This window comes from Periophthalmus magnuspinnatus, chromosome 7, assembly GCF_009829125.3.
Source record: "Periophthalmus magnuspinnatus isolate fPerMag1 chromosome 7, fPerMag1.2.pri, whole genome shotgun sequence".
Taxonomy (NCBI): domain Eukaryota; kingdom Metazoa; phylum Chordata; class Actinopteri; order Gobiiformes; family Gobiidae; genus Periophthalmus; species Periophthalmus magnuspinnatus.
This window is the reverse complement of record NC_047132.1, coordinates 9,263,576-9,290,158: the sequence shown is the minus strand read 5'-3', so window position 1 is coordinate 9,290,158 and position 26,583 is coordinate 9,263,576. Positions and strand designations below refer to the sequence as shown.

At 38.9% G+C, this 26,583-nt stretch overlaps 1 protein-coding gene across 1 annotated transcript in view; it reads right to left on the bottom strand.

Moving 5' to 3' along the window:
- Nucleotides 1-4,031: 4,031 nt before the first annotated feature.
- Nucleotides 4,032-26,583, bottom strand: part of c1qtnf12 (C1q and TNF related 12) — a 33,346-nt gene continuing 10,794 nt past the window's right edge. Inside the window, exons 2-8 of the mRNA XM_033969571.2 lie at nt 12,639-12,743; nt 12,026-12,137; nt 10,721-10,902; nt 8,431-8,539; nt 8,262-8,355; nt 5,815-5,893; nt 4,032-4,719 (exon numbers count right to left, since the gene is read on the bottom strand). Of these exons, the coding sequence (XP_033825462.1) occupies nt 4,621-4,719; nt 5,815-5,893; nt 8,262-8,355; nt 8,431-8,539; nt 10,721-10,902; nt 12,026-12,137; nt 12,639-12,743 (780 nt within the window). The 3' untranslated portion in view covers nt 4,032-4,620. The remainder of the gene's footprint in view (nt 4,720-5,814; nt 5,894-8,261; nt 8,356-8,430; nt 8,540-10,720; nt 10,903-12,025; nt 12,138-12,638; nt 12,744-26,583) is intronic.

The window sequence follows — 26,583 nt, the reverse complement described above, 5'->3', positions numbered from 1 at the left end:
GATTTGTCTGTTTTTAATGTTCATATCTTGATTTATGGACACTATAGCAAAATAAAACTTCCAGGATCACGGAGAGCGGGTATTTACGAACATTTAACACCAAAATGACAAGTTTGACAGCAGCAGTTACGAAGAGAGGGGTGACAGTTTTTCAATGTAAAGTGAATTGGAGACGTAGTTGATTCAGCCAGAAGCGTGCTGATGATCACTTCCTGTTTGAAACGCATTGGCTAGCTATGTCCATTTATATTGCCCATTTATTTATACAGTCTATGTGCGATGATCAGTTAGCATGCTAGTTGTTGTTGTGGAACGCAAACTGTTTAAAATGAATGCTGTTTTTCACATTTTAAGACAGTGAAAATCTGATACTTGTAACTTAATTCTGTACTCTTCTATGTTCACAAGCGTACCATTCTTTTAGCTGTTGACCAGTGCATGGCTAAATAATGTAGTTCTGGTAGTGTCCTGGCACGGCCTTCTGCGATGATAGATGCCACCTAATAAAAAGTGAGTGAGCACTTTGTAACACCAGTCCCTGTGAATATCCAATACCATTTTGATCCCAGTAATGTGTTTTTAGAGTCAAGACATTTTCTCCATCTTTGTTTTCATTTTTCATTTTAATAACGTCTCCTGTGACATGTGAAAGGTTTGCCATGGGAAAATGAAAGCCGCATAACTGCTGCCTGAAGAGTATGGTAATTTATTCAGAAATAATAAGGCTCTGTTTGTGTTTGAGACCGAAGAAATGTGAGGTCAAAATACTACGTGGGCGCAGCTATGTTCCAGCGGTTGTCCTGTGAAGATTCTCAGTACAAGAAGAAGCCTGTCTTATGTAATGGGCTATGATGTTAACAAGCCAATTTAACTGACTAGACAGGAATTTGTACCTTAATGTGAGAAAGTCCGAGCTACTTTCTATTAAATCCTTCTGAAAGACCACCCACAGTTTATAATAAAGGTCCCATAGTCTCCATGATGACTTTTATGGCCATGGTATAATGTTTCCTCATTTAAAAATATTCTCTGGAGTTGTGTTTAAAGTTCTTGTATTACGCAAAAGTTTAAGCCAAGTTAGAATGTTGTTACCTCATCGAAAACATGCCCGGACCTGTGTTTTGTTTCATTCACACGTGTTTGCGTAACCTTTTATAATTAGTCTGTGTACGTCTCAAAAACTCAAAATGTTCTGTTCCACCTTGTGATGTCATGAAGTGGTAGTTTTCAGGTTAACAGCTATAATTTACCTTTTCTTCAGAAGAGATTGGCAAGTCCAGAGCTGAAATTATCTATATTATCTGAGTTTAAAAGCACAATGGCGCACTTCCTGTATTACCACATGACATCACAAGGTGAAACAGAGTGTTTTCAGTTTGAGAGAAGAACTCAGCCTCATTATGCAGGGTTTGTGTGTTAAACATGTGTGAATGAAACAAAACACAATTCTGGGTATGTCTTTAATGAGGAAACAACATTATAACATAGATCAGAAAATAGCTCAGTATTGGCCCTTTAATGTTTGACTAATCCTGTGTTTTCAGTTTATTGTCTTATCTCACAACCCAAATATCACTATCTCACCACCTGCTGATGTCATGAAGTGTTCCCCTTCATTTCCAGGTAAGGCTGTGTTTTTAAAATTCATACACCTGGTTATTCTACCTATGAGGTTAACTAAGCCCTGAAGTGGTTCTAACCTGATGTTTGCAGTACAAACAAGTCTAACTGCAGACACAGGAATCTGACCATATTTTTCTCTGTAAACAGCAGCTATGCAGACCATTTATTTGGCTGCAGCACCAATGGGAAAAGTATCTGTGGCATTTTTGGATCATTTATATTTCAAAAGAAGCCATGATATAAGCATAGAAGCAAACTGTGGCCCCTCTCTCTGTAACTGCTGCTGTCAGACTCATCATTTTGGTCTTAAAATGTTTGTTTTAACCCGCTCTACGTGATCCTGGTATTTTGATTTTGCTATTGTGTCTTTAAATCAAGATATGAACATTAATAACTGAAAAATCTGTCACCTTCTTTCCCTGAGGTCGCTCCTGCATTAACAATAGGTTTGATTGACAGTGTTGCTAAGTACCCTTTTACATACACTATATAAAAAGACACATATGCTTTTTTCATTTCTGACATGAAATCAGACTAAATTTTTCCTGTTTTAGTTTTTTTTTTTTTTTTTTTTCCAAATGCCAGAATGAGAGAAGGATTTTTCAGACACTTCTAAACACAACTTCTGACTTTCTTCAAAATCAAAAGTTGCATACATTTTAAACTGTATGACTTTGGTCAAAAGTTTTGGATATCCTCACAAGTAGTTGGCAGGATGGCCCATTCTTCCTGACAGAGCTGGTGTAACTGAATCAAGTTTTAGGCCGCCATGCTCACACATGCCTTTTCAGGTCTATCCATACATTTTCAATAGGACTGAGATCAGGGCCTTTGTGATGGCCACTCCAAAACATTGACTTTGTTATCATTAAGCCACTTTGTAACCAGTTTGGCAGTATGCTTCAGGTCATTGTCCATTTGTAAGACCTATTTGCGGCCAAGGTATAACTTCCTGATTTTTAGATATGTTGCTTAAGTATTTCCACATAATGTTCTTTCCTCATGATGATATCTATTTTGTGAAGTGCACCAGTCCCTCCTGTAGCAAAACAACCCCACAACATGATTCTGCATCTCCCGTATTTCACAGTTGGGAAGGTATTCTCAGGCTTGCGAGCTTCCTCCTTTTTCCTTCAAATGTAATGATGCTCATTATGGCCAAACAGTTCCATTTTAGTTTGGTCAGACCACAGGACATGTCTCCAAAATTTAAGGTCTTTCTCCCTGTGTGCATTTACAAACTGTAATCTAGCTTTTTTGTGTTTCTTTTGGAGTAATGGCTTTTTCCTGGCAGAGTGGCCTTTCAGCCCATGTCGGTACAGTCCTCGTTTCACTGTGGATAATGAGATGCTCTTACCAGCTTCAGTCACCATCTTCACAAGGTTTTTTGCTTGCGTTCTTGGGCTGATATGCACATTTTGGACCAAAGCACGTTCATCTCTGGGACACAGAACCCGTCTCTGTCCTGAGCAGTTTGATGGCTGGATATTCCCATGGTATTTATACTTGCGTATTATTGTTTGAACAGATGAACGTAGCACCTTCAGGCATCTGGAAATTGCATCCAAGGATGAACCAGACTTGTGCAAGTCCACAATTTTCTCCCTGATATACTGGTGGATTTCTTTTGACTTTCCCATGAAGTTACACAAAGAAGCAGTGTGTTTCAGGCATGTCTTCAAATACATCCACAGGTGTGTCTCTAATTAACTCAAATGCTGTCAAAAAAACAGAAGCTTCCAAAGACATGACATCATCATCTGAGTTTTATCAAATTGTTTAATGCATAGTAATCCTAATGTATGTAAAGTTCTGAAAAAAAAAAAAATCCTTCTCTCATTCTGACATTTAGCAAATAGGAAGGAAAGAAGTGTGCATTAGAATGCTAGCTGTTGTTACCATGCTAGTTGTTTTTAGCTTTGAAGTGATGGCAAAACTCTTTTCTGGTCTCTGAGAGTAGTGAAAAGTGCTTCTAAACACTCAGTGAATAATCAGGATGCTTAGGATGCATATGGTGAGTGAGAAAAGGCTGGACCACTGCAAAACCTTTACTCCATATAGTTTACTGTGAAAGTAGTTACTTGTTAGCTGTTGTTTACAGTTTCTGTATGTAGGCTCGGTCTATTGGTCTAGGTCACACTAAATGTGCACTGTGCCTGAGACTGTGCACTGTGCCTACTTAGCATAATCATTCAACCTAAATGGGCCCACTGGCCAGCTCTAAGGCCCCCATTTCTGTTCAAGGAAGGATTGTCTTTCCTAACAAAAACTGCTTCTTTAACTCCCCTCTCAAACCATTTCTTTTCTCTGGTTAATATCACTACATGTATCTTCAAAGGAGTGGTTAAAGGCTCTGACACTCTGAGCTACTGGTACAAGTTTTTTTTTTTATAAATTAGACCAAATTAATGACTAAATATATTTTTATTTTGTCTGTGGTTTAAACATTCATAGAGTGTAAATCAACAGGAATTATATATTTTACATCTCAACATAAATACTGAATAACACTTACGATGCAGCTTACATACCTCTCTGTATGTCTGGAAATATACATTCAAATGAACATATAATGGACAATAACACATGGTTTTGTAGAATATGTTTAAGTGTGGGACATTCATCTCCTTAAGACATTGATCGGCCTTTTATGAGCATTTTCATGGTCCAGTGTACTGCAACTATAGCTTCAAACATTCAACACCCAACGCTGTGTTTTTTCAGTCTCGATATTTGCAGAAAACTTCAAAATATGGACATGTGCAGAACTCCCAGGCCTAAAACAGCATTATAATAGTACACCAAAACATATGTACCTCATGTAAGTGTCCAAGAAAATGTCCAAAAGTAATGTCTTTTTCACAATTCAAAAAGTCTTCTCAATGTTCAATGTAACTCAAATGTCCTGCCTTGTTTGTTGAGGATATGGGGATGCTCAGAAGAAGTCCGTTGGCAAATTATTTAAAATCCAGATTGTCCCACGGTTTGGAGCATTGGCTATACCCCGAGCAGCATGCCCATGAAGTCGGAGCCGTTCTGTATCGTAATGGAGGCGCCAGCCGCGTTGTCCACAAATATGGAGGTGTACTGTCCAGCCTGAGGAGAAATAATGCTGTGTAAATGTAGGCAAGGTGCAGGGGGAAGTGTCCTGGCTCAAGGACATAACAACAGTAGGCATCACTGGCAATGGGGATTGAACTGCCAACATTCAGGCTAAATCCTTAAACTTTCTTCTTAAAACAATAGATTAGGAGATGTAATTCATTTTTTGACTTGTATATACTCAGAAGTGCCACCAGTCTGGACAGTGAGTCACATGACAAGTTCAAATGTTGGATTAAAGGGCCCATATTACGCAGTTTTTCTGATCTGTTATAATGTTGTTTTCTCATCACAAACAGACCTGGAGTTGTGTTTTGTTTCATTCACACATGTTTAACACACAAATCCTGCATATTTAGGCTGAGTTCTTCTCTCAAACTGAAAACACTCTGTACCATCTTGTGATGTCATATGCTAATACAGGAAGTGCTCCACTGTGTTTTTAAACTCACTACACGTTCACTAGATTAATTTGGATAATTTCAGCCATGGATTTGAATATCTCTACTAAACAAAGGTAAAAAAAAAAAAAAAAGTAGTGTTAGCATGAAAACTACTGCTTCATGACATCACAAGGTGGAACAGAGCATTTTGAGCTTTAGAGATGTATACAGACTAAAAATTAAGGGTTACTCAAACATGTGTAAATTAAACAAAACACAACTCCAGGTCTGTTTTTGAGGAGGTAACAACATTCTAACATCGCTTAAAGATCACAAGAGTATTTTTGCGTAATATAGGTGACTGAAATCAGAAAGTTGAGGCACAGACATGATCAACTACGATGAAGGACTGGTTCTCCAGTGAGCACCTGGTGACAAGAGGCGTGGTCAGTCTGAGCGACCTGCCATGTCCGTCAGGCTGACCATGCCTACAGGAAGTAACAACATCTAATATACGACACGTCACCACTAAGACCGGTCTGAAGATGGCACCCAGCTAGCATCCGAAACATGTCAACAAGGTAAATATATTTCGTAAGTTATTGTCTTCAAGAAGAACCCAAGTTTCACAACTAAACAGTACTACTCCTTGGATAATGGTCACATGTTCTGTAAAGCTAAATGATATCATGAATTTTGCGCTCACCTGTAGCTCCAGCAGCCCTTGGACACTCACGGTGAATATCTTGCTGTTGCTTTCTAATCCCACGATCATTTCAAGAGAGCTGAAAAAACACAAAGCAGTTAAATAAGTGAAGTTATTCTATTTAACAACCATAATAATTGACAACAGTGCCTTGAGCGATGGCGTTTGTAAGCCACACACAGAGACAGCCCTGGCTCGTGTTAAGTGGAAAATGCTGCTTCTTTACGCCAAATCAATCATGTTTCGCTCTCTCCAAATGTCATCCCAACAAGACGAGTTTCACATTCTCGGCGTGTTCCGGTGTGGGAGGCGGCTGCAGGAGCTTAACGCTGCTCTGGGTTAGCTAAGGATTCATTATGATATTATTTATACGTAGCTTTCCCTGAACTTCTTTGTGGTTTGTGGAGGCTTTAGAGAGCGATTTATTTTAATTCTCATGATGTGATTTAAACAGATTTTTGAGTGAAACCAAAGATGTATGACCTGGCCGGGGTTAGAGGCTTTTAGAAGCAGTGGAAGGGTTTTGGAGCGATAAAAACTAGCACCATTTCATAATAACTGATCAATTCAGAGCACAAGTCCTCAAAATGTCGTCTATAAACAGGAAGCTGAAACCTTTGAATAGTACCTGTTTCCACTGGCTTTATTCTATACACTATCGATTCTGTCTCTGTTTCCAGCCTATTTTCCCAGGAGCAGGTTTAGTAGGCATAGCTGTTCTTCTAACCAGGACAAGAAGGTACTAATCAGTTTCCTTCAATATCAATTTGTTGTGGGCTGTGTCCATGGAGAAAGTACCATATTGGTTCAGTGAGAAGCAATGAGGTGTCCCACTACTGACAGGGCCACAAATTTGATATAAAATAATATGTGAATGGATGAACTCACGATCAAAAAGACAAAGGGTGGGAGGGTACTGTTTATCCAGGGCCCAGTGCATGGAGGGTATCCGGTAGATTCCAGTATCTGTACATTTACTTAAGTAACAAAATGGAGTACTTCTTCCACCACTGACTTAACCATATGTAGAACTTTTATTAGACTGGGTTTAGTTTTACTGCTTATAGGCTTTTATTTTGCTACATTTTTGGATTATGAGATCATGTTGTGGTGAGAATTTGTTTTCCTGTTGTTTTCCTTGTTTTGCTGTAAATAATTAGTGACAAGTGAAATCACATGTTTCTTTTCAGAGTAAGAAAATCTGACATTGTTACGTTCCTAATAAAATTCAAGATTTATAGCTTAAAATATTATACAAAATACTCATTAAAACATATTGGTTTCTATCCAGGCACTTTTCTGGCTCTGCTAAGCTAAATCATTAGCTGTTTCCCACCTCCACAGTGGGGAGGGATTTGACGGTAGCGCTGCCACGGTAACAGGCTTCCTCTGGGGTCAAAGTTCACGCAATAAAGATTAGTTTGGCGACAGGGACCACGGCCCTAAATGAGAGGACATATCCTTTTAAGACCCGCACAGACGTTTACGCAGGAAATGCCAAAGTGGTTCCACACAAACTGTAACAGACAACATTTTAAACGCCTCATAAATCTTAGCTAGCGTTAAGGTTAGCATTTAGCGCTAATACGACACCAGGGAGACGGCTCTGCGCTGTATACTTCCTGAGATCATTTTTACGCAATAGGCGTAAGAGGCCAGTATGTTTATAGAGTTTGCAAATGAAAAGCATATGCACAGAAGCTAGTAAACAATGAGAAGGTCAACGGGGAATTGACCCTGCAATTAGCAATTGGCGATATCGTCCAGTGTAGCCAACAGGAGAAGAACTTTGCAATTAAACACCTAATCTTTTAAATTATAGGTATAATTACAGACATTTAAAAGTTAATTAGTTGGAGTAGGGCACGGATATCCAAACTTTTTTCAACAAAGGCATATTGTTTCACATTTTTATATAGGGTTTTTCCACCTGCCCAAGGACACAACGACAGCATTCATCTGAGGGAGCTGGAATCACATCGCCAACCTGTGCGTCACTGGATCTGACCGCTCAACCAATGTTGTTTACATCGAGTTTACGTCAGTGGTCAAATACACGGTGGCCTCAATGGTGGAATGGAGTTCAAAGCAGTGAATCATTCAAATATGTTCAATTATCAGAGGTTTGACCAAGCTACCACACTTTTATACAGTCAGAATCACAATAAAGATCTGTTTCACATCAAATCTAAGGTTATGGTGGTAGAGGTTTTCGAAGATTGCAGTAAAAAAGTATTGTCAATCTGGGCCAAATCACCTGGAAGGCCATAGTTCGGACATATTGGGTTAAAGATGGTTGATGGGGAAGACAACCACAAACAAACAAGGCTGGCAATCAAACCCAGGACATTCTTGTTATATTTTCAGAAAGTCTTCTCACAGTTTAATAAGTTTGACCATTCTAAAACAATATCATAAGAGTTTGTTGTACATCGCAAAATACTTACGTGTATCTGTGGCAGAGGGAGTCGATGCAGATCAGGACTCGAACATTATCCCGGGCCTTCAACTGACTCTTGCTCCTCTTCACTTCATTATGATCTACAAGAAGAATTATAGCAATGCAACATTAATTCTCTAATATCACTTCTTTATATTAATATGAGTTGTATTCACCAATGTGGACGTTTGCAGAAAACTGGTAGATTCCAGTGATGGGGGCTGTGAATCTCCCTGTAGCTTGGTCCATACCAGATCCTCTCAAGAAGGCTCCTTTGGCTGGTGGCTAAAACACACAAAAATTGCAATATATCATGAAATCATTGAAACGTCTGCATCAGTGTTATTTTATTAAAGGAAATTGTTCAAATATTTACACAGGAAAGCAGTTGTATAGAAATTTGGATGCATTTTATCCCAGACCATATTATTGTAATCATATTAGATCTATTTAAGGGTGGATTATGTAACTTTTCTAGAGGATGAGGAGGGTTCCACATTAAGGCATTAGACTCCGTGGTGACAAGAACATGATGACACTAAGTAAAGTTACAGGTCACATTTGTGGAGTTTCTGAGTCTGCTCACACTAAAAATGCATGGTTTTCTAGGTATTTCTGAGCAATAAATACACAACTGAATAAATACATGATGCGTTAATGCGGAACATGACATGGAAAGATGTACGATCTCCATGGAGACAACTAGAATAGTTACATAGTGCCTGCTTTTGTATATGTATTGGCTGCCATTCCCAAACGTGCATCTTTTTGGCCACATTCTTGCAAGTAATAAAATAACTTCTCAAGAACATCTTTGGTTGACAGTAGCAGAACCACTTTGTGCAATATTCCAAGAGCCAGTTGAGAAACATGTTTCTTCTCTCTTCAACATTTTCATCACGTTCACCAAAATAATTTTCTGTTTAAACTTGGTACATTTACAACATTACAGCAGTTATATTATTGGGAGTGAACTGGTCCCAACATGGCCTAGTTGTTCCACTGCAGCGCGTTTTAAACAGTGTCTATTTCTGTCCTCTCCGCACAATATTCCAGCTCAGACAGAGTGGCTTTTGTATGCTGCCCTCAGAGTGCTGTGTAGAAGTGAATATGTGGCTTTTTCTGACCAAAGTGCCAGTCTGAGAGGAGATGGTCCACCACATCTGAGCTAAACTATGACTGTGCAAAACACGGCCGCGATTAATGGTTTGGAAACAAAGAATAACAGTTCAAGAGGATTCTCCAAAGAGTATTTTTAGGTCTCTGCTGTGAAAAGAGCTATTCTAAACATCTGCGGTGCCACCCACTAATACTGGCACGACCGATTGGTGATGGAGGTAGGTTTGTGTTGAAGTTTTGGAGACTTTTTGAACCCCAAGACCCAACTAGTTCTCCAGCAATGATTCATGGACCAAACCAGGACTAATAATGATAATAATATATTGGAGGTATAAAATGCTTTTCCTGACACCCAAAGCGCTTTACAGTGTATTTTTCATATGCTGTATTTAGTGGTGTTAAACTGCCTTGAGACAGACTGATGGAAGTGAAGCTGCTAATCTGAGCCGTCACCACCACCAACTCGAACATACATCACATTCACACTAGACGACGTGGGTGAAGTGTCTTGTCCAAGGATATACCAACAGTTTGGACTATAGCCACTGCTGCCTCACCGCTGGGGAGAAAACACTAGCCACCACCAAAGCTCTACTGTTGTGACATCCATGTCTTGGCTGACCAGTTAACCTACCCTGCAGAGATGGGACAAGATCTCATACCACAAGACTGTGCAAGAGAAAATTGCCACTAGATTGTGTTCGCATGCGGTGAGTAATGTTTTGAGAAACTATAGCTCGAATAACCGCCGTTCCGCAACGACTGCAAAAATAGAAAATGAAAAAAATATCAAATAAAGGAGCCAAAACTGTTAACTGAACCTCGCAATTTATTTATTATGCACCACTAGAGAAAAGTTTGGACACACTTTTTCATTTATGTTTCTTTATTTCCATGATTATCTCATTAAAGGCATCACTGCGAAAGGACACATATGGAATATACAAAACAAAAAATGAACTTAAAATAACTCAAAATTAGTCTTGTTTTGCCACACTTTGCTTTGAGCTCTGGTTTGCAATTTTTTGACCCTGGCAAGGCACAGCTGTGAGAGTTTGCAGCACTGGCAATAAAGTAAAGAGTGCCTACTTTGAGGATTTGAATATGAAATAGGAAAAAAAAAATACTTAGTTGAGTTAACAGTTTTTTCTTTTCTGTACATAATTCCATAGATGCTTTATGTAGCTGATGTAAACTGTAGTAAACATAATGAAAAACTGACTGATAATGCATGTCAAAATGGTATCTTGTCTTGTTCTTGTAGACTCATCCTTGTATTTGGTCCATCCCTACTAATTACCCCAGTTTGTCATCGATGCCAGTATAAGTAGTACATATTCTACTTACTGTCTGAAAGTTCTGAAGCTCCACCAGTGTCTTCTTATCCACCAGCACAGGCCCTTTGAGTTTGCAGTGGAAGGCCTCCTCTATGCGGCGGTATGACGTCATGGCCTCTAGGGGGAGCAGAGGAACAGGCAGCTGACTGGGACCAGCTCTTTCCAGGGTCAAGGCTCTCCTCTCAGACGCCTCTGTAAAAACAACAACACTCAACTGAGGCGGGAGTGTGAAAACAGGTTAATGCTGATTCAGTGGTGGATTCTGCTAAATCGACTCTTTGGAGCTTTCTACCATGTTATAACGTTGTTCCTTCATCAAAAACATGCATGAAGTGGTTTTATATGTCATCCATGCATGTTTCAGAAATCTAGCGATCTCTCCTGGGTCCTATTCGAACGCTCCTTAAGATTAGCTGTAAGATTCTGTCCAATGCTCAACAGGATAATAGACTTAATTATCATATGATGGGTTCAACATGATAAAAAATACCATTGATACAAGAGAAGTGCTTTGTTTGTCAATTGAGGGACAAGAACACTCATTTTTCGACAATAATTATATGCTATTTAGTAATTAAAGGTGCACTGTGTGACTTTTCAAGTGGAGGGTTTGTTGCTTGTCTCATGGAAATAGTATTGTTTTTGTTCGATAGTTTACCTCATAGACTGTGTAAAGAAGTGGACTAAGTGAGTGTGACCTCACCCATAGAGTTCAGCTTCAGTCAAACGAAACTCATTGAGGTTAGCAGTTATAGGGGTCAATTTGGACTGCTAGTATCATAGCAACCAAACAGCCAATCTAGAGCGAGGCTGTTGAAGGCAACGAACGCCCCAGCAGCACTCAATCAAAACAGTTGTTAACCCATCAGAAGGCGTTTGATTTGTCTAATATTAATGTTCATATCTTGATTTATGGACACAACAGTGAAATGAAAATCCTAGGTTGTTGTAGAGCGGGTTAATACGGACATTTTAAGACCAAAATGATGAGCTTGACAGCAGTTACAGAGAGAGGGGCAACATTTTTTCAAAAAAAAGTGAATTAGTCGATGGAGCTGGAAGTGAGCCCATGCTTTTGGAATATGGTGGGAGGTTAGCTATGTCCATTTATATATACAGTCTATAGTTTACCTTTAAAATAAATACAAATATTGAACTTGACTATTTGCATGGCTGATAAGAAGAAATTCATTTTTATGCATTATTTTTCCAAACACACCAAATATCAGCACATTAACAGCTGTCAATAAGAAGATAGTGATATTTTAGGCCTGTCCATCTCCACCAATCAGAGTGGATCTGTGGATGTTTGTACCTTTAATCATCTCTTTAAACTCCTGCAGTAGCACCTCCTGAGTGACCTCTGCACCTGGAACTCCGGGAGGGCCCTGTGGTCCTGGGGGACCGGGTGGACCAGGGGGACCTGGCTGAACAATCGACACAAACAACAAAGTGAGAACACAATACCAGTTTAAAACCCCAAACATGCACAACAGGTATAATCCTCAAACTAAGGTAGTCCTGACCAAGCCTAGCAACAACATCTGGAGCTGGGTCCCCGAACACAGAACTGAACCGGCACTGGTTTGAATTTTTTAAATATTTGTCATGTTTTCTGTTATCCAGTTGGTTTAAGAGAAATGCAACATATTTCATCATTTGCAATTGAATTTTAGGCACTCTTAGGTCCCTCTGGTGACTTTGGGATCCTGAGCCACTGTTTAGTCCACTTATCGGGTGGGGCTAACCCTGGCTGTATACTGTAAGTGGGACATGGATGTAAATAAAGTCAAAATCCAACCTGAATTACACTTTTTAATCATTAGGGTTTGTTTTAGAAACCCTTTTGGACCATACCGCCTCCTGCAGCCAGCTCCATAGACCAGTGGAGCTCCTTCTCTGGAACCAGGTCTTTTACAAGGACTCACCAGAGGCCTTTTCCTTTTGCGGCATTTTCCAGGAAAGTTTCCGACGGGCCTCTTCACAAAGTCCATCCACGACCCCAGAGGGTCCACTCTCTGCTGCTCAGACACCTGCGCAAACAAGTGCGAACATATAAATAAGTGTAACTATATTTCAAGCACCACCATGTAACTTTTAACCAAAAAATGCACTAAAATATTTTTTTTTTCATGTCGGATTAATTAGATTAATTTTTCGTTTTTATTGCACTGAAAAACATTCATCCTTGAATTTGAACATTCGACCGTGAGCGGGGCTGTATCTCCACAAACCTGACTCTTATTCGGCCTGGAGGAGGGCCTCCTCCCACTTGTTTCCATGGAAATGTTGTTCTTGGCTAATTTTTCAGAGTTATGGCAAAAACATATCTATTTACAGTGTGGTTTTAATTTTCCATGTAATCATGCAGGTGATGTAGTGCTCCAGAAAGTTACATACTGTTTTTTAAAGGTGCACTATGTTTGCTTTTTATTTTCTTCATCTGTAATGTTTCACAGCATGACCTTAAACGTATCTTCTCTCCTCATGGAGACAAGCAGGAGATGCCACCAGGCCAAGTTGTACGACAGATCTTTGAAGAGACAACCCCATTCACAGTAAATGGTAAATAGTGACATTTTTATACAGCGCTTTTCCACCTTCAAGTCACTCAACGCACTTTACATCAAGGAACCACTCACACATTCACACACACATTCATACACCAGTGCACACAGACACTGGGAGTCAGGGGGGTTAAGTGTCATGCCCAAAGACACAACAGCAAGAGCAACATAATCACAGGTAATGGAATACATGCAAGACGGATTTAATGCCATGTTTTAAAGCGATACTGTGGGCAAAGCAACGATGATGCTCCACAGTGAACCTTTTAATTCTATACTTTAATTCACTGTTTTAACCCTTTAATTCACTGTTTTAACCCATCCATCATATATGCCTGCCTGTCAGAGCAGCACTTGATCCTCTAGACCTGTGTAATTATATTTGTTCTACTCTATAGGGACTGCCCATATTTACCTGTTTTATACCTGACACGAAACCCAGACCAAAATGAGAGCTGACTCTGTATTTCAGGTGACACGTCAGGTCTCATTCCTCCAATAAGACTTAAAGGAACACAAATAAACCATGTCAAGTGCTTTTTTGGAGCGGCTGAATGTTTCCATGAGTCGCTCGGTGAAAAATGGCTCTGTCTGTCCACATGCAACTCAAAGATTCAATTAGTCTAGAACAACATGTCAAACCACCAACAGCTCCATGCTCACAAATCCAGAGCTTTACAAAGAAATACAAGAGGCTTTGAACAAGATAATGGTTCACATGTAGATTTGTTTTCTTAAAGTGCCAGTACCTGATTGTTACTTCTTAAAAACATGAAAAAAACAGAGTAGTTAAAACTGTTCGCTGTGGTTCAAAGATATTCCTCACTAATCTAATGCATTCCGAGCATCTTAATTATTCACCGCAATGAGTTTATAAGTGCTTTCCGCAACTTTTAGAGGCCAGAGTGGAGTTTTGCCATCATAACAACAACTAGCATGCTAACACGCACTTATCAAACAATGAACTGCTTAATTCAGTTAGATTTCCTTGAATAACTTTTTTAATTACTTGTACTTTTCCAGGAGCATACTTTTACTCCTATATCATTGAAGTAAAAGTAACAGTAGTAAGCAAGTTGATTACTCTTTCCACTGTGAGTAAATTGTCACATATTTATATAGAGCTTTTCCACCTTCACACTGTGGACGAGATGGGATAGGAGTCTTCCCCAAGGACACAACAACAGCATTCATGTGTGGGAGCTGGAATCGCACCGCCAACCTGTGGGTCAGCGGATCTGAGCGCTCTACGAATGATGTTTGAGTCGATTCAAAATGCCAACCTTTGAATCAGGAGACAAACACTCTACTGACTGAGGTACTTTCTTTATAAATTTACAAGTGACAAAGACTTTATGTCGACAATATTAAATGATTTGGATGTTGTGTTTCTTGCTCCACTCCCTCAGATATGATTACATTTTTCTCATTTTGTGGTTTGTTCTTTGAAAATACCACAATTTGAGGATTACTTGTTGTTTACTGTTGTTTTTCCAAATACGTAAAATTTGAAATCAGATTTACGTCCGAGCTCTTACATTTAGGCTATTCCTGGCTGAGTGATTTCTTGGACCACTTTCTACTTTTACTTGAGTATTATTACTCTTACTTATTTGATTGCATTTGGCTACTCTACCCACCTCTGTCTAGAAGTATTCGATCTCATCTGAAATAACTGGTACTGGTTTATGTATCAGATACTGGTACTATCTGTATGGAGCCAAAACATATATAATAGTAGTAATAGACACAACCTTCTATGGTGCTGAATGGAAACAAATGGGTTTAAGTATTGAATAGGTTATGGCACCACATGCATAACAGCTAACTTGCACTAGACATACTAAGTAGCTCTTTGTTATTAATTAAGCATTTATTAATGTTTATTGTTTTTTTTCCCCAATTATGCTTTTAACTAGGTCATTTGGGCAAGTGTTTGTCCACTGATGTGAAGGTCGGCGGTTCGAATCCCACATCAATAGTTGAGTGGTCAGATCCACTGACCCACAGATTGAATGAGAATAATGAAACAAATGAATGTTGTTGTTGTGTCCTTGGGCAAGACACTTAACCCACCTTGCCCACAGTGTCTGTGTACACTGGTGTATGAATGTGTGTGTGAATAGTTGAGTGGTTCCTTGATATAAAATACTTCGAGCGCGTTAAAGGTGGTAAAAAACACTATATAAAAATGTGACCACTCACTGTTTGAATTATGTAAAATGGATGTTGTTGCACATAAATAGCATTTGCAGATATTTTTTTGTGCAATTTTACATTTTACAGTGTATGATCGTGCATTGTGTTCTGTGTCCTGATTGGCTGAGGGACTGTAGACCATTGTCCATCGGTCTCCTCCGTGCCGTGTCTCCTGTCCAGTACAGAATGTGTTCAGACAAATTCACACAAATGTTGGATCGCAGTGTGACTCTGAAGTGCTGTATGTTTGCAAGTTTTCTCCCCGACAAAACCACAATGTCGATGAAACGTCCTGCACCGACAAAGACGCCTACGAAGTTTAGAACTTTGAGAGTGTTTAAACAAGAGAGAAATGTGAGAAAATGTTAAGACCTGTGTGAGAAACCTGTATAAGGTGTGTGGTGAGGGGTTTTACAGCTGCAAAACAGAATAATTGTAAAAAATAAAGCTGACTACAGTACTTCGCGGATTTCGCCTAACCTCTGCGATAAATGAGGGACCACTATACCACATGTTTGCGATGTGTCACCAAGTTTGCTACAGTAACAATGAATAAGAATATTACGTGAAACAGTATTGTCAGTGTAAGAACCCTGCTACCTGCTGATGCTAATACTGCCCATATTTACTCTGTAACAGGACTCACATACAGAAGTACATTTCTCTTATTCATATAATTCATCGTTGACATTTTTAAGGCACACGGCCCAAACAGTAAGTGACTTGAGGCAGCCTTGGCTCGTGGAGGTGAGCTCTCTGAAAAGGAATTTGTTTAGTTTTGGTGCTAAGACACGGATCACTTATCTGCAAAACCAACACGCTCCTTTCTGCGCTTTTACAAACCTGCTGCAACAAAAACAGCCCATGTTTGTTTTAGTAAATCCTGTTATAAAAGAGACATGTTTTATAGCAGGATCAGGCTCCTCTGCTGTCTGTGGACTCTCTCCCATCTCACTGACATCGCAGACATAATAAACACACTGTAGCTATGTTTTTGTTGTCATTTGGAGGCTTGGGATCAGATAAAAGGTTGAGACTGAAGAATGTACTGCTCAATACAGACACAGTACATATAACACTAAATATAGGACTGGATGTTTCTTTCCATGGTCATAATTATCACTCAATTATCATTAGAACGTTTTCATTTTCATATTTGTTGTCAATGAGCTCTGTGCATAATAGCGCCCGGCAACCTCACTGTTAGCGTCACTACTTCCTGTCCAATTTCATCTCTGTGAGGTTTTTGCTGAGTCACATTAAAATGAATAAATATTTAAAGATGACGCAGAGGACAGGGAGCTGTGTGTGGATGTCACTGACAACATGTTAAACATTACACAAATAAAATGAATACTTCACCGGAGGACAATTCTGTGGTTAGAAAGAGAGATATTTGAGTCTAAATGCTAATGCTAATGCTAATTTTGAGGTAAGAATAAATGTTAAAATAACATCACAGACTGAAGTATATTGCATATAAAAATAATTGTGTAGTATTTATTTGAATTAATTTGGATTTTAATCGTTTTAATAAAAGTGACTATTAGCTTTGAGTCATAGTGAGCTAGCAAGTGTGCTACTGTGCACTGAGCCTGGGATGCATTAATATCAGTATCAAGTACATTTCAACATATTAGACTTTAATTGACTTTTAACATGTATTCAGACATTTCTACTGAACCATCAGTCCAAAAAAAATCCTAATGTTTTGAATTGTTGAGGCTGAATCATTACTGCTTTACACCTTCACTTTAAAATGAAAAATAATCACTATTCATAACTTGTTACCAGTAGGCTCAGTGCACAGCAGCATACTAGCTAACTCACTGTCACTTTTATTAAAATCGTAAAACATAAAAAAAGAATATTAAAATCCAAATTAAGCTCCATATTTGGAATTCCAGCCGCGAGTATCATAGCAACCAAAAAGCCAATCCGGAGCGAGGCTGTTGAAGTTAACGCCCCTTCCTGAATCAAGTAGAGCGGGTTAATACGAACATTTAAGACCAAAATGACGAGTCTGACAGAGAGCGATAGAGTTGATGGAGCCAGAAGCGTGCCCACGATCACTTCCTATTTGCTAACAGGTTAGTTATGTCCATTTATATATACAGTCTATGCTAAGAACATAACAGTTTATTGCCGTGCGGCCCCTCTGTAGCAGGTATTCCCAGCCATCTCTCTTCCAATTACAAACCCGCCCTGCTGGCCCTGCTCTGAGAAAGCTGCTAAATGACTTGCAATTTTTCCTGTGAGAATTGTTCCGTGTTTAAGAGTACGGTACATTTCCACTGGGATTAACTGTAAAACAGTGAATCATTACCACACACTGCCGCTAATCTTAAGGCACCACTTAATAACGAAAGGCGGTAACTTCTCAAATCGACTTCTCCTGATTTATACTTTCCATGTCAAGTGAACGGGTGCAGGTTGGCCCACACATTTATAATTACACATCTTAAGCTAACCCAAACGTAATAATACACATCGCAGCATATCACTGCCAGGAAACGCGCCTCGCAGCTAGCTTGTACACGTCGTAGTAATTAAACTATTAAAACGATGCCCCCGAGGGTTGTTTGAGCTGAGGAAACTGAGCAAAGGTAATTATTAGCCACATTTCTGAGTGTAAAAATAATAGGTAGTACTAGATAAACAAACTGGGTGGGGAGAGTGCTTAAAGGGCTTTCGAAAATGTAAATGACACGAGTAGTAGAAGTAATTAGTGAAAATACGAGTTAAGTACTGGCTTACATAACTGATTTATTGCAGGAATAACAGACCAAACATGCAGGAATCTAAAGCTACTATATTATGGATTTCACAAGCATTTTGGGCACTTAAGTGTTCATTGGTGTTCCATGTTTTACTTAGAATAATTTATTTGGAAAAGTTATTCACTTATTCAGATTTCTGTGCATGCAAAACATCACAGTTGCCAGAAGAGGGCGCACAGACTCACCTTCAGTTAAACAGTTTAGATGAAGTTATAATAATTAAGATAATCATTTAATAGGTCAGCCAGAAATGATCAGGAATGGGTCTGGTAAAGGTCTCCTGGCAAATTCAAAATGATATCTCTCACTTTTCCACCTTCAAAGTGATTTATATCAGGTAATCACCCTAGACACTGCGGGCGAGGTGGGTTAAGTGTCTTGCTCAAGGACCCAATAACAGCATTCATTTGTGAAAGCTGGAATCATCAACGTGGTGTGATTCCAACATTTGGGTCATCATTGGATCTGATGGCTCTACCAACAACGTTTATATCGAGAACGGGATTTCAACCACCAACCTTCGGATCAGTGGACAAACTCTACCAACTGAGCTACTGTTTTTCAGTCCCTTGTGATATTTTTGTCCTTTATTTTTTCCTTGTAAGCAGCCATATTTGTTTTGATACGGACGGACCATGCATTTCTCTGATTGGTTAATCCACTTGTCAATCATGCGCATCTGGTTACCGGTGACCAGACTCACATCTTTTTAAAAGTATTGAAGAAGACCTTATCCATAGTTTGTAGACCGCATGATGACCGCATGCTTTAATTTAGGCCTGATAAAGTTCAGGTTTAGATCTGTTTGCACTTGGAAAGCCAAATAACATGGTGGTACTTGGTGTGAAAAGTTTCAGAATGATTGGTGTAGTATATATTTTTGAACTGTTGACTTAAAGGGCTTGTATTGTGCTATTTTCTGATCTATGTTAAATGTCAATGTTTTGTTTCATTCACACATGTTTAACACACACACCCTACATATTTAGAAGTTCTTCAACAGGAAACACTCTGTTCCACCTTGTGATGTCATGTGGTAATACAGGAAGTGCTCCACTGTGTTTTTAAACTTCCTACCCGTTCACTAGAATAATTTTGATTATTCCAGCCCTGGTGTTGCCAATCTCTACTGAACTAAAGGTAAAATGTAGCAGTTAAATTGAAAACTATCACTTCATGACATCACAAGGTGGAACAGAGCATTTTAAGCTTTGGAGATGTAGACAGACTAATAAACTAGGATTACTCAAACATGTATAAATGAAACAAAACACAACTCCGGGTATGTTTTTAAAGCGGTAACAGGATTATAACATGGTTTAAAACTCACAATAGTCAATTGTGTGTAATATAGGACCTTTAAATGCAAATCAATGTAATTATTCCCATGCAGACAATTTTTCTCTCATCACAGCTTTTTCCCCTTTCAACAGTCGGCCCATGGTGTCACAGACTGATCAAAGCTCTCCTCCCTCTCCATCACGCCTGCTCCGTCAGACGTGCTGCAGACAGAGTCAACTGGTGGATCAAGTATACTCAGAGGAGGGGGAGAAACAGACGTGAGGAGGTGGAGAAAGTGGGAAGAGAAGGAGAGAGAGAGGAGGAGAGGGGGTCCTCCAAAATGGCAATCTCTAAATCCCCCTGCAGCTTCCACAGTCAAGACATCTTCAGTATATGAGGGTATTGTTGAGGCATTTTAATGTGTGTGTGTTTGTATTTATTTGTCTGTAAGAGAAAATATATTTGTTTATACATAATGCCTGTAGAGGGCGATATAGCTGCATCTGTTGGTGCATTTTCTTACTTATAGTTTAAATGCAGCAAAAAATAAAAGAAGTTAATAATGTTAAACGGTGCAAAGGAGGTATTTTTAACACCTGATCTGACCAAGTCTGGAGAAGGTGTATATGTACTTAAAACCTTAAAACGATAGTTAAAATAGTAGTAAAATAGTAATAAAATATAGGGATGTGTTGCTTTTTTCATGGCCCATGCTAACGCTAATTGCTGATTGTTTCAAATCCAGAGAAATTGATGGTTGATAGGCAGTGGTGGAAGGTAACGAAGTACAAGTAGTGAAATACTGTACTTAACCAGAATTTTTAGATATCTTTACTTTATTTAAGTAAATTTGACAGTAGATACGTTTTACTTTTACTTTCCTACATTTGAGAGCAGTATCTGTACTTTCTACACCACTACATTTTTTAACAGGAGAAAGTAAAGTACTTTTTATATGATTTGAGGGGTTATTTTTACCATGTTCGTGGACACATCCTGACTAAAGTTTTCGAGTTCAAGCTTTGGCTTTGAGCAAACAAAAATAAACACACAAAATTCACAAGAAAAATTAAGATTTGATATTGTATTGTTTTGATATTGTTACTGTTGATCAAAATATGTGTCTTTTTAATCGCTACATTTAACCCTTTAACAAATTAACAACACTTGTGTGAAATACTTTTTTTTTTTTATGTTTACTTTTACTTGTGTAACATTTTACCTCTGTCTCTGTACTTTTACTTAAGTAACAACATTGGGTACTTTATGCACTACTGCTGATAAGCTCTGTTGACATTTTTGAGCTGATATGTAGGGCAGATTTTGATTATTTTCCCTTAAAATATCAAATTATAATTTACTACATAATCAACCACAACCTGTTTTTGGATAAGAGAGCACAGTGTGGTCACATTTTGAGCCCTTGAGTTCAAATAGTTTATTCATCTTAGGCATCTGGATCAGCAGGGCCAATAGTAAAAGCATAACAGTACAGGGTTGGATTGTTAGAAAGCAGCACTTGTCTTGTTTAACTCATTCTGAAAAACACTCCATTTCAGCCGCCGCAGTCGCCCTGGGGCAGGCTGATGAAATAGCGCCTGTCAAACTGCTACAGCCCTCTGAATCGAACGTGATCGATGTTGAAGTTACACAGAAGCTGAACACATTTTATTACCCAGAAAGCTGCGATTTGGGTCTGGCTGAATATTGGTTTGACTGCCTTAAGTGTGTTTGTCGAGCAGTTTAGGCAAAATTAAGCAGAATTTATTTGAAGCCATAAAGCGGTGAAATATTTCTCCGGGCCGCACGCCACTGAAAACAAACAGCTCCGTTACAACATGTCTGTGGGCTGCTGCCAATCACACAAATACAGTCTAGACTCTTGGATGGCTGCACCGTGTTCTCAATGTATATAAGTACTGTTCTCATTTACTAGTTAAGTATTTAAGCTTTTGTAATTCGTTATGTGTACACAGTTTTTATTATTTATGGCGGGTATTATAGTTTAGCCACACGTTTAGCCCATTGCCAAATTCTTTTCAAGTGGAAAGACCCTCTACCACCAAACTTTGTGCAATGGACACATGATCTGCTCTACTTTTTAAAACTAGAAAAGATGACTTTTCTACAGGAGATTTTTTAGGAAATATACAAACACAGTACTGGAACCTTTTTCTCCCTAACATAAAAGTAAAAAGTCCTGTTGCCCAAGACATGAAACAGTTGTAAACTCCATTGTTTAGGTGAACTAGCCCTGTTATTATTTGTAGTGTGTGTATGTGTGTGTATATATATATATATGTAGGTCTATGTATGTATGTGTATGTATGTATGTGTGTATATGTGTTTACAGATACCTAGATACTTCCTCCTATTTTAATGTATTTTGTTTGTGTGGTTGTATATTGTCTATCCCTTTGTTATTGGCATTTCTTTCTCATTAATGAAAAAGCAGTGATTATTATTTGCCTTAACAGTAGTAGTAGCAGTTGTAGTACTAGTAGTAATAGTAGTGGTAGAAGAGGTAGAAATAGTAATAGTAGAGGTAGTAGTAGTAGTAGTAGTACAGATCATAGTAGTAGTAGTAGTGGTAGTGACAGTAGAGACCATAGTAATAGCAGCAGTAGTAGTAGTAGTAGTAGTAGAGGTAGTCGTAGTAGTAGAAGTAATAGAGGTAGTGGTAGTAGTAGTGGTAGTAGAGGTCACAATAGTATTAGTGGTAGTGATAGTAGAGGTGGTAGTAATAGCGGTAGTAGTAACAATAGCAGTAGTAGTAGTAGTAGTAGTAGTAGTAGCAGTAGCATTATGAATATATGAAGCAATAGTGACAGTGTTGTAGTAGTAGCAGCAGTAGTAATAATAATAGTAGTAGTAGTGCTAGTAGTAAAAGTAGTAGTACTATGAAAGAAGAAACAGAGGCAGATACTAAAAGTAGTAGCCCTCCTTAGAGAATGGCACTGGAACCAACAAATAAGTACTTGACATCCAAGACTGGAGTCAAATGTATTTAGTATTAAAGCAGTGAAATGTGCAAAACAGAAGTAGTTACCAAAGTCATTCCTCACTTACCTTATACTTTCTGAACATCCTAATTATTCACCTTGATGAGCTTATAAGAGCTTTTCACAACTTTCAGAGGCCAGTGTGGAGTTTTGCCGTGGCGGTAAAGACGACAACAACTAGCATGTTAACCGTGCACTTTCTGATCATCGGACAATAAAATGCTTTCTAATAGACGCAGACAGCACACAACTGATTTTGACCTCCAGAGCTGCTTATTGGTGCTTTTCAGATACTAGAATGCTGATTATGTCATACTTGACTGATTACATTGTAGTTGCCATGAAATATCAAATAGGTAATTACACAAATGTTGAACCTTGTTATTTTTATTAGTGACTAGATCCAACAACTTGCAATATTACAACAAAAGATACATGGGGAAATCAGGTACAGCACCTTTAATATAGTTTATCTGGCAAATAGCATCACTTTTACTTGTAAAGCATGCTATGTAAATAAAAACGGACTGAACTTTGAACTCCGTGTTATCTGTTTGTACAACACAAATCACACTGCACATTTTGGCACCGTTTAAAAAAGTTTCAGTTTTTGGAGCTTTAGTTTGGACAGGATGATGGAGTCTTGTTTAATGTCTTGTTGTTACATGCAGAGCGTCTCTCCCTGTGCACTCATCCACGCATGGGTGACAGGACCATCCCGGCTCCGCCCTGCCCCCGAGCAAGGCATCCCCAAGGCGGAGGATAAACACGGGACTATTATTTTATTAAAGAAAATTGTCAGTGTATTATATTTTGCTGTCAAAATGAAAAGTAATCCGTGATGAGCAGAATTGTACAGTAAATTTCCACTGACAAAATTAAACGTGGTAGTCCAATATAATTATTAAAACACGCATTTAAAGGTGCATTATGTGGCTTTTTGTGGTGGAGAATTCGTCTCCTGCTTGTCTCCATGGAGTATATATTTATTTGTCTGGAATGTTTCATAGGGTAGCATTAAACATCTCCATGACGACCACAAGACAGCAGATCCTCCACTCGACAAGTTACACAATGGACCTTTGCAAATTATCGTTTTTGTTCAACTAGTCGTGTATTAAAAGTTTTGCATTGACTAAATTATATTGTGTTGACTGCATGACCAGCTGTATTTACTCTTGTGAACTGGTTTGGTACAAAGTTTTGTCCTATAGTTTAGACATAATTTTCATTCTGTTGTGTTCCTGGTGTAGTCCTGATCCTGGTCCAGTATTGGTTTAGTTGTGCGTTTAGTCCATAAACTGTGTAAAGAAGTGGACTAAGTGAGTGTGACGTTCCTCGTAGGGTTCAAATGAAGCTCACCGAGGTTAGTTATAGGGACGAATTTGGAGCCACGTTCGCAAGTATCATAGCAACCAAAGAGCCAATCCCGAGCACACCACTGGTTTAGCAGGGAGCGGGCAATTAGCAGCGCTGTCAATCAAACCTGTCGCTAATGCTAGGGGGAGCGACCTCGGGTAAAGAGGGCACTTGATTTGTCTGTTATTAATGTTCACATCTTGATTTACAGACAGAAGAGCGAAATAAAAACAGCAGGATCATGTAGAGGGGGGTCAATACACACATTTTAAGACCAAAATGATGAGTCTGACAGCAACAGCTACAGAGAGACGAGGTGAGAGTTCTTCAATAGAAAGTGAATTGGAGCCAGAGTTGATGGGGCCACATGATCCCTACCTATTTGTAATGCGTCGACTAGCAGCTTAGCTATGTCCATTTGTCCATTTATATATACAGTCTATGGTTTAGTCCCAGTTTAGTTCCAGATTGTATTTGTGTGAAGGCAAAATTACTCTAAAACTCCTGAACACCTAAACCCAAAAGTCTCTCAAAGTTCAAGGACGAAAAGCTAAAACTCGATTAAAGTAGCTGTCACACTGCAGTATAGGAGCTCACTGATGACTCTCCTCTTGTTATTCTTCCCCTGGCAGGCTGCACATACACTCCACTGCACTGGTTCAACAAACATAAGGGGAGGCGTAAATGAAATGTTGCTAATGATTTAGAGCTACGAGGAAGGGGAGAGACGGTTTGAAAATGTTATGTTTACTCCTCAGAAACACTCTCCCCGTGAGTTTAACAGTAATCTGACTGAATCGGACCTGATAACAGCACAACATCTGTTTTGTAGACAAATTGCCGGCTGGCAGTGCAGTAGCTTTTCCTCAGTGGGAGGTAAGATTAAGTATGTGTGAGTGCGTCTCTGAAGGTCTATGACGTGAGGGGAGAGTAATTGTATGGTATTTGTATTTTATATGACACCGTTCATTGCATTTCTTTGGGTATATAGACTTACGTTTACTCAAGCATAGTTTATGAAATTGTAAATGACTTGCTTAAAGGCACATAGTTTTTTTCTGGGGGAGGAATTGCCAGAGAATGTTCCACAGTATGGCATTAACAACGCTAGGCCAAGTTATAGGTCAAATGCATAGACTATATACATAAATGGGCATAGTTTCAAATAGGAATTAAGCATTTCTGCACTTCCGGCTCCATAGAGTCTGGGCCCAATTCGCTTTTTATTGAAAAACGGTCGCTCCTCTCTTCATAACTTCTACTGTTAGACTTGTTGTTTTGGTCTTAAAATGTCCGTATTAACTCGCTCTACGTGATCCTGGTGTTTTTATTTCTCTATTTTGTCTGTAAATCAAGATATGAACATTAATAACAGACTAATTAAGAACCTTCTTCCCTAGAGGTCACTCCCGCTAGTGTTAGCAACAGGTTTGATTGACAGCTTTACTAAACGCCCTGCTAAACCAGAGGTACAGGCAGGAAGGGGCGTTACCTCCAACAACCTCCTCCTGATTGGCTCTTTGGTTGTTATGATACTCGCAGATGTAATTCCAAATATGGAACTTATCTCTAAATTCGTCCCCTATAACTGTTAGCCTCGACGAGCTTCATTTGACTGGAGCTGTACACTATGGGTGACATCACACTCACTTAGTCCACTTCTTTATACAGTCTATGGTCCGATGGTGATACGTAGTACACCTTTGAGGGTAGGAACAATTAACGTTAGAACAGCTGTTGAGGGTAGCTTAATTTCAACTTAAAATAAAAACCTAAAACAGTCAAAAAAAAACAAAAAAACAACTGTTTTAAGGCCTGTTTGAAGCAACAAGTATTCATATTACCATGGCAACACCCTCGCTTCCGTTCCTCCAAAGCCTACTATCTATACTATTTAGTGCTACCCTCTGGACGGTGGATGGTGGTAGTGGCAAACCTGCTCAGAACAACAATCCATGTTTTGTGTGTTTCTGATCAATAAAAATACCTGTAATTGAATAAATAAGAGGGAAAAACATGTAAGGTATTATATGGTGCATTCCTGGAAAAAAACAACATAAATACAGCACTTTATTTTCAGCATTTACTCCTCAACTGGACGTTTTCAGGTTCAAGTCCATGTATCTTTTTCCGTTGCTAGCATAGTGCAACAGTGCATAGTTTTCCCATGCAATTATAATTTACAGTGAAAGTGATTCTGACTTGACCAATATTGAGTGAATCATAATCCATACTGTGTGAGTATTAATAATGTGACCACCGCATGAGGAGAATGAGCTCAGATGAAAGGCTCTGCACAAACCTGCTCTGATATGAAACAACTTCACATGTGAAAGTCAACGCAACCTCTGTTTCACCTCAGAGAGAATGTAGTAGTAGTAGAAGTATTTAAGTACTATTAAATGTAGTGGAAAGAACATGTTGAAGAAAATATGGGAAAATCAGTCAGCTGCCCACACATATGGATATAACGGACTGCTGTAGGAGAAACAAAGCCGGCAGTTTGTATGTTTTTCTGTCGTGTGAGGGGTAGGCTGGCTGTGAGTTACATCATGGACCACAGAATTTGGGTGAGAGAAGGGAGAGTTTGTGTAAACAGGGGGAAATGAATTAAACGACTAACTAGATTTTATATTTTTTGGGCAAGTTTTCATGTACAGTACTTAGGTTTATGATCTGTACCAC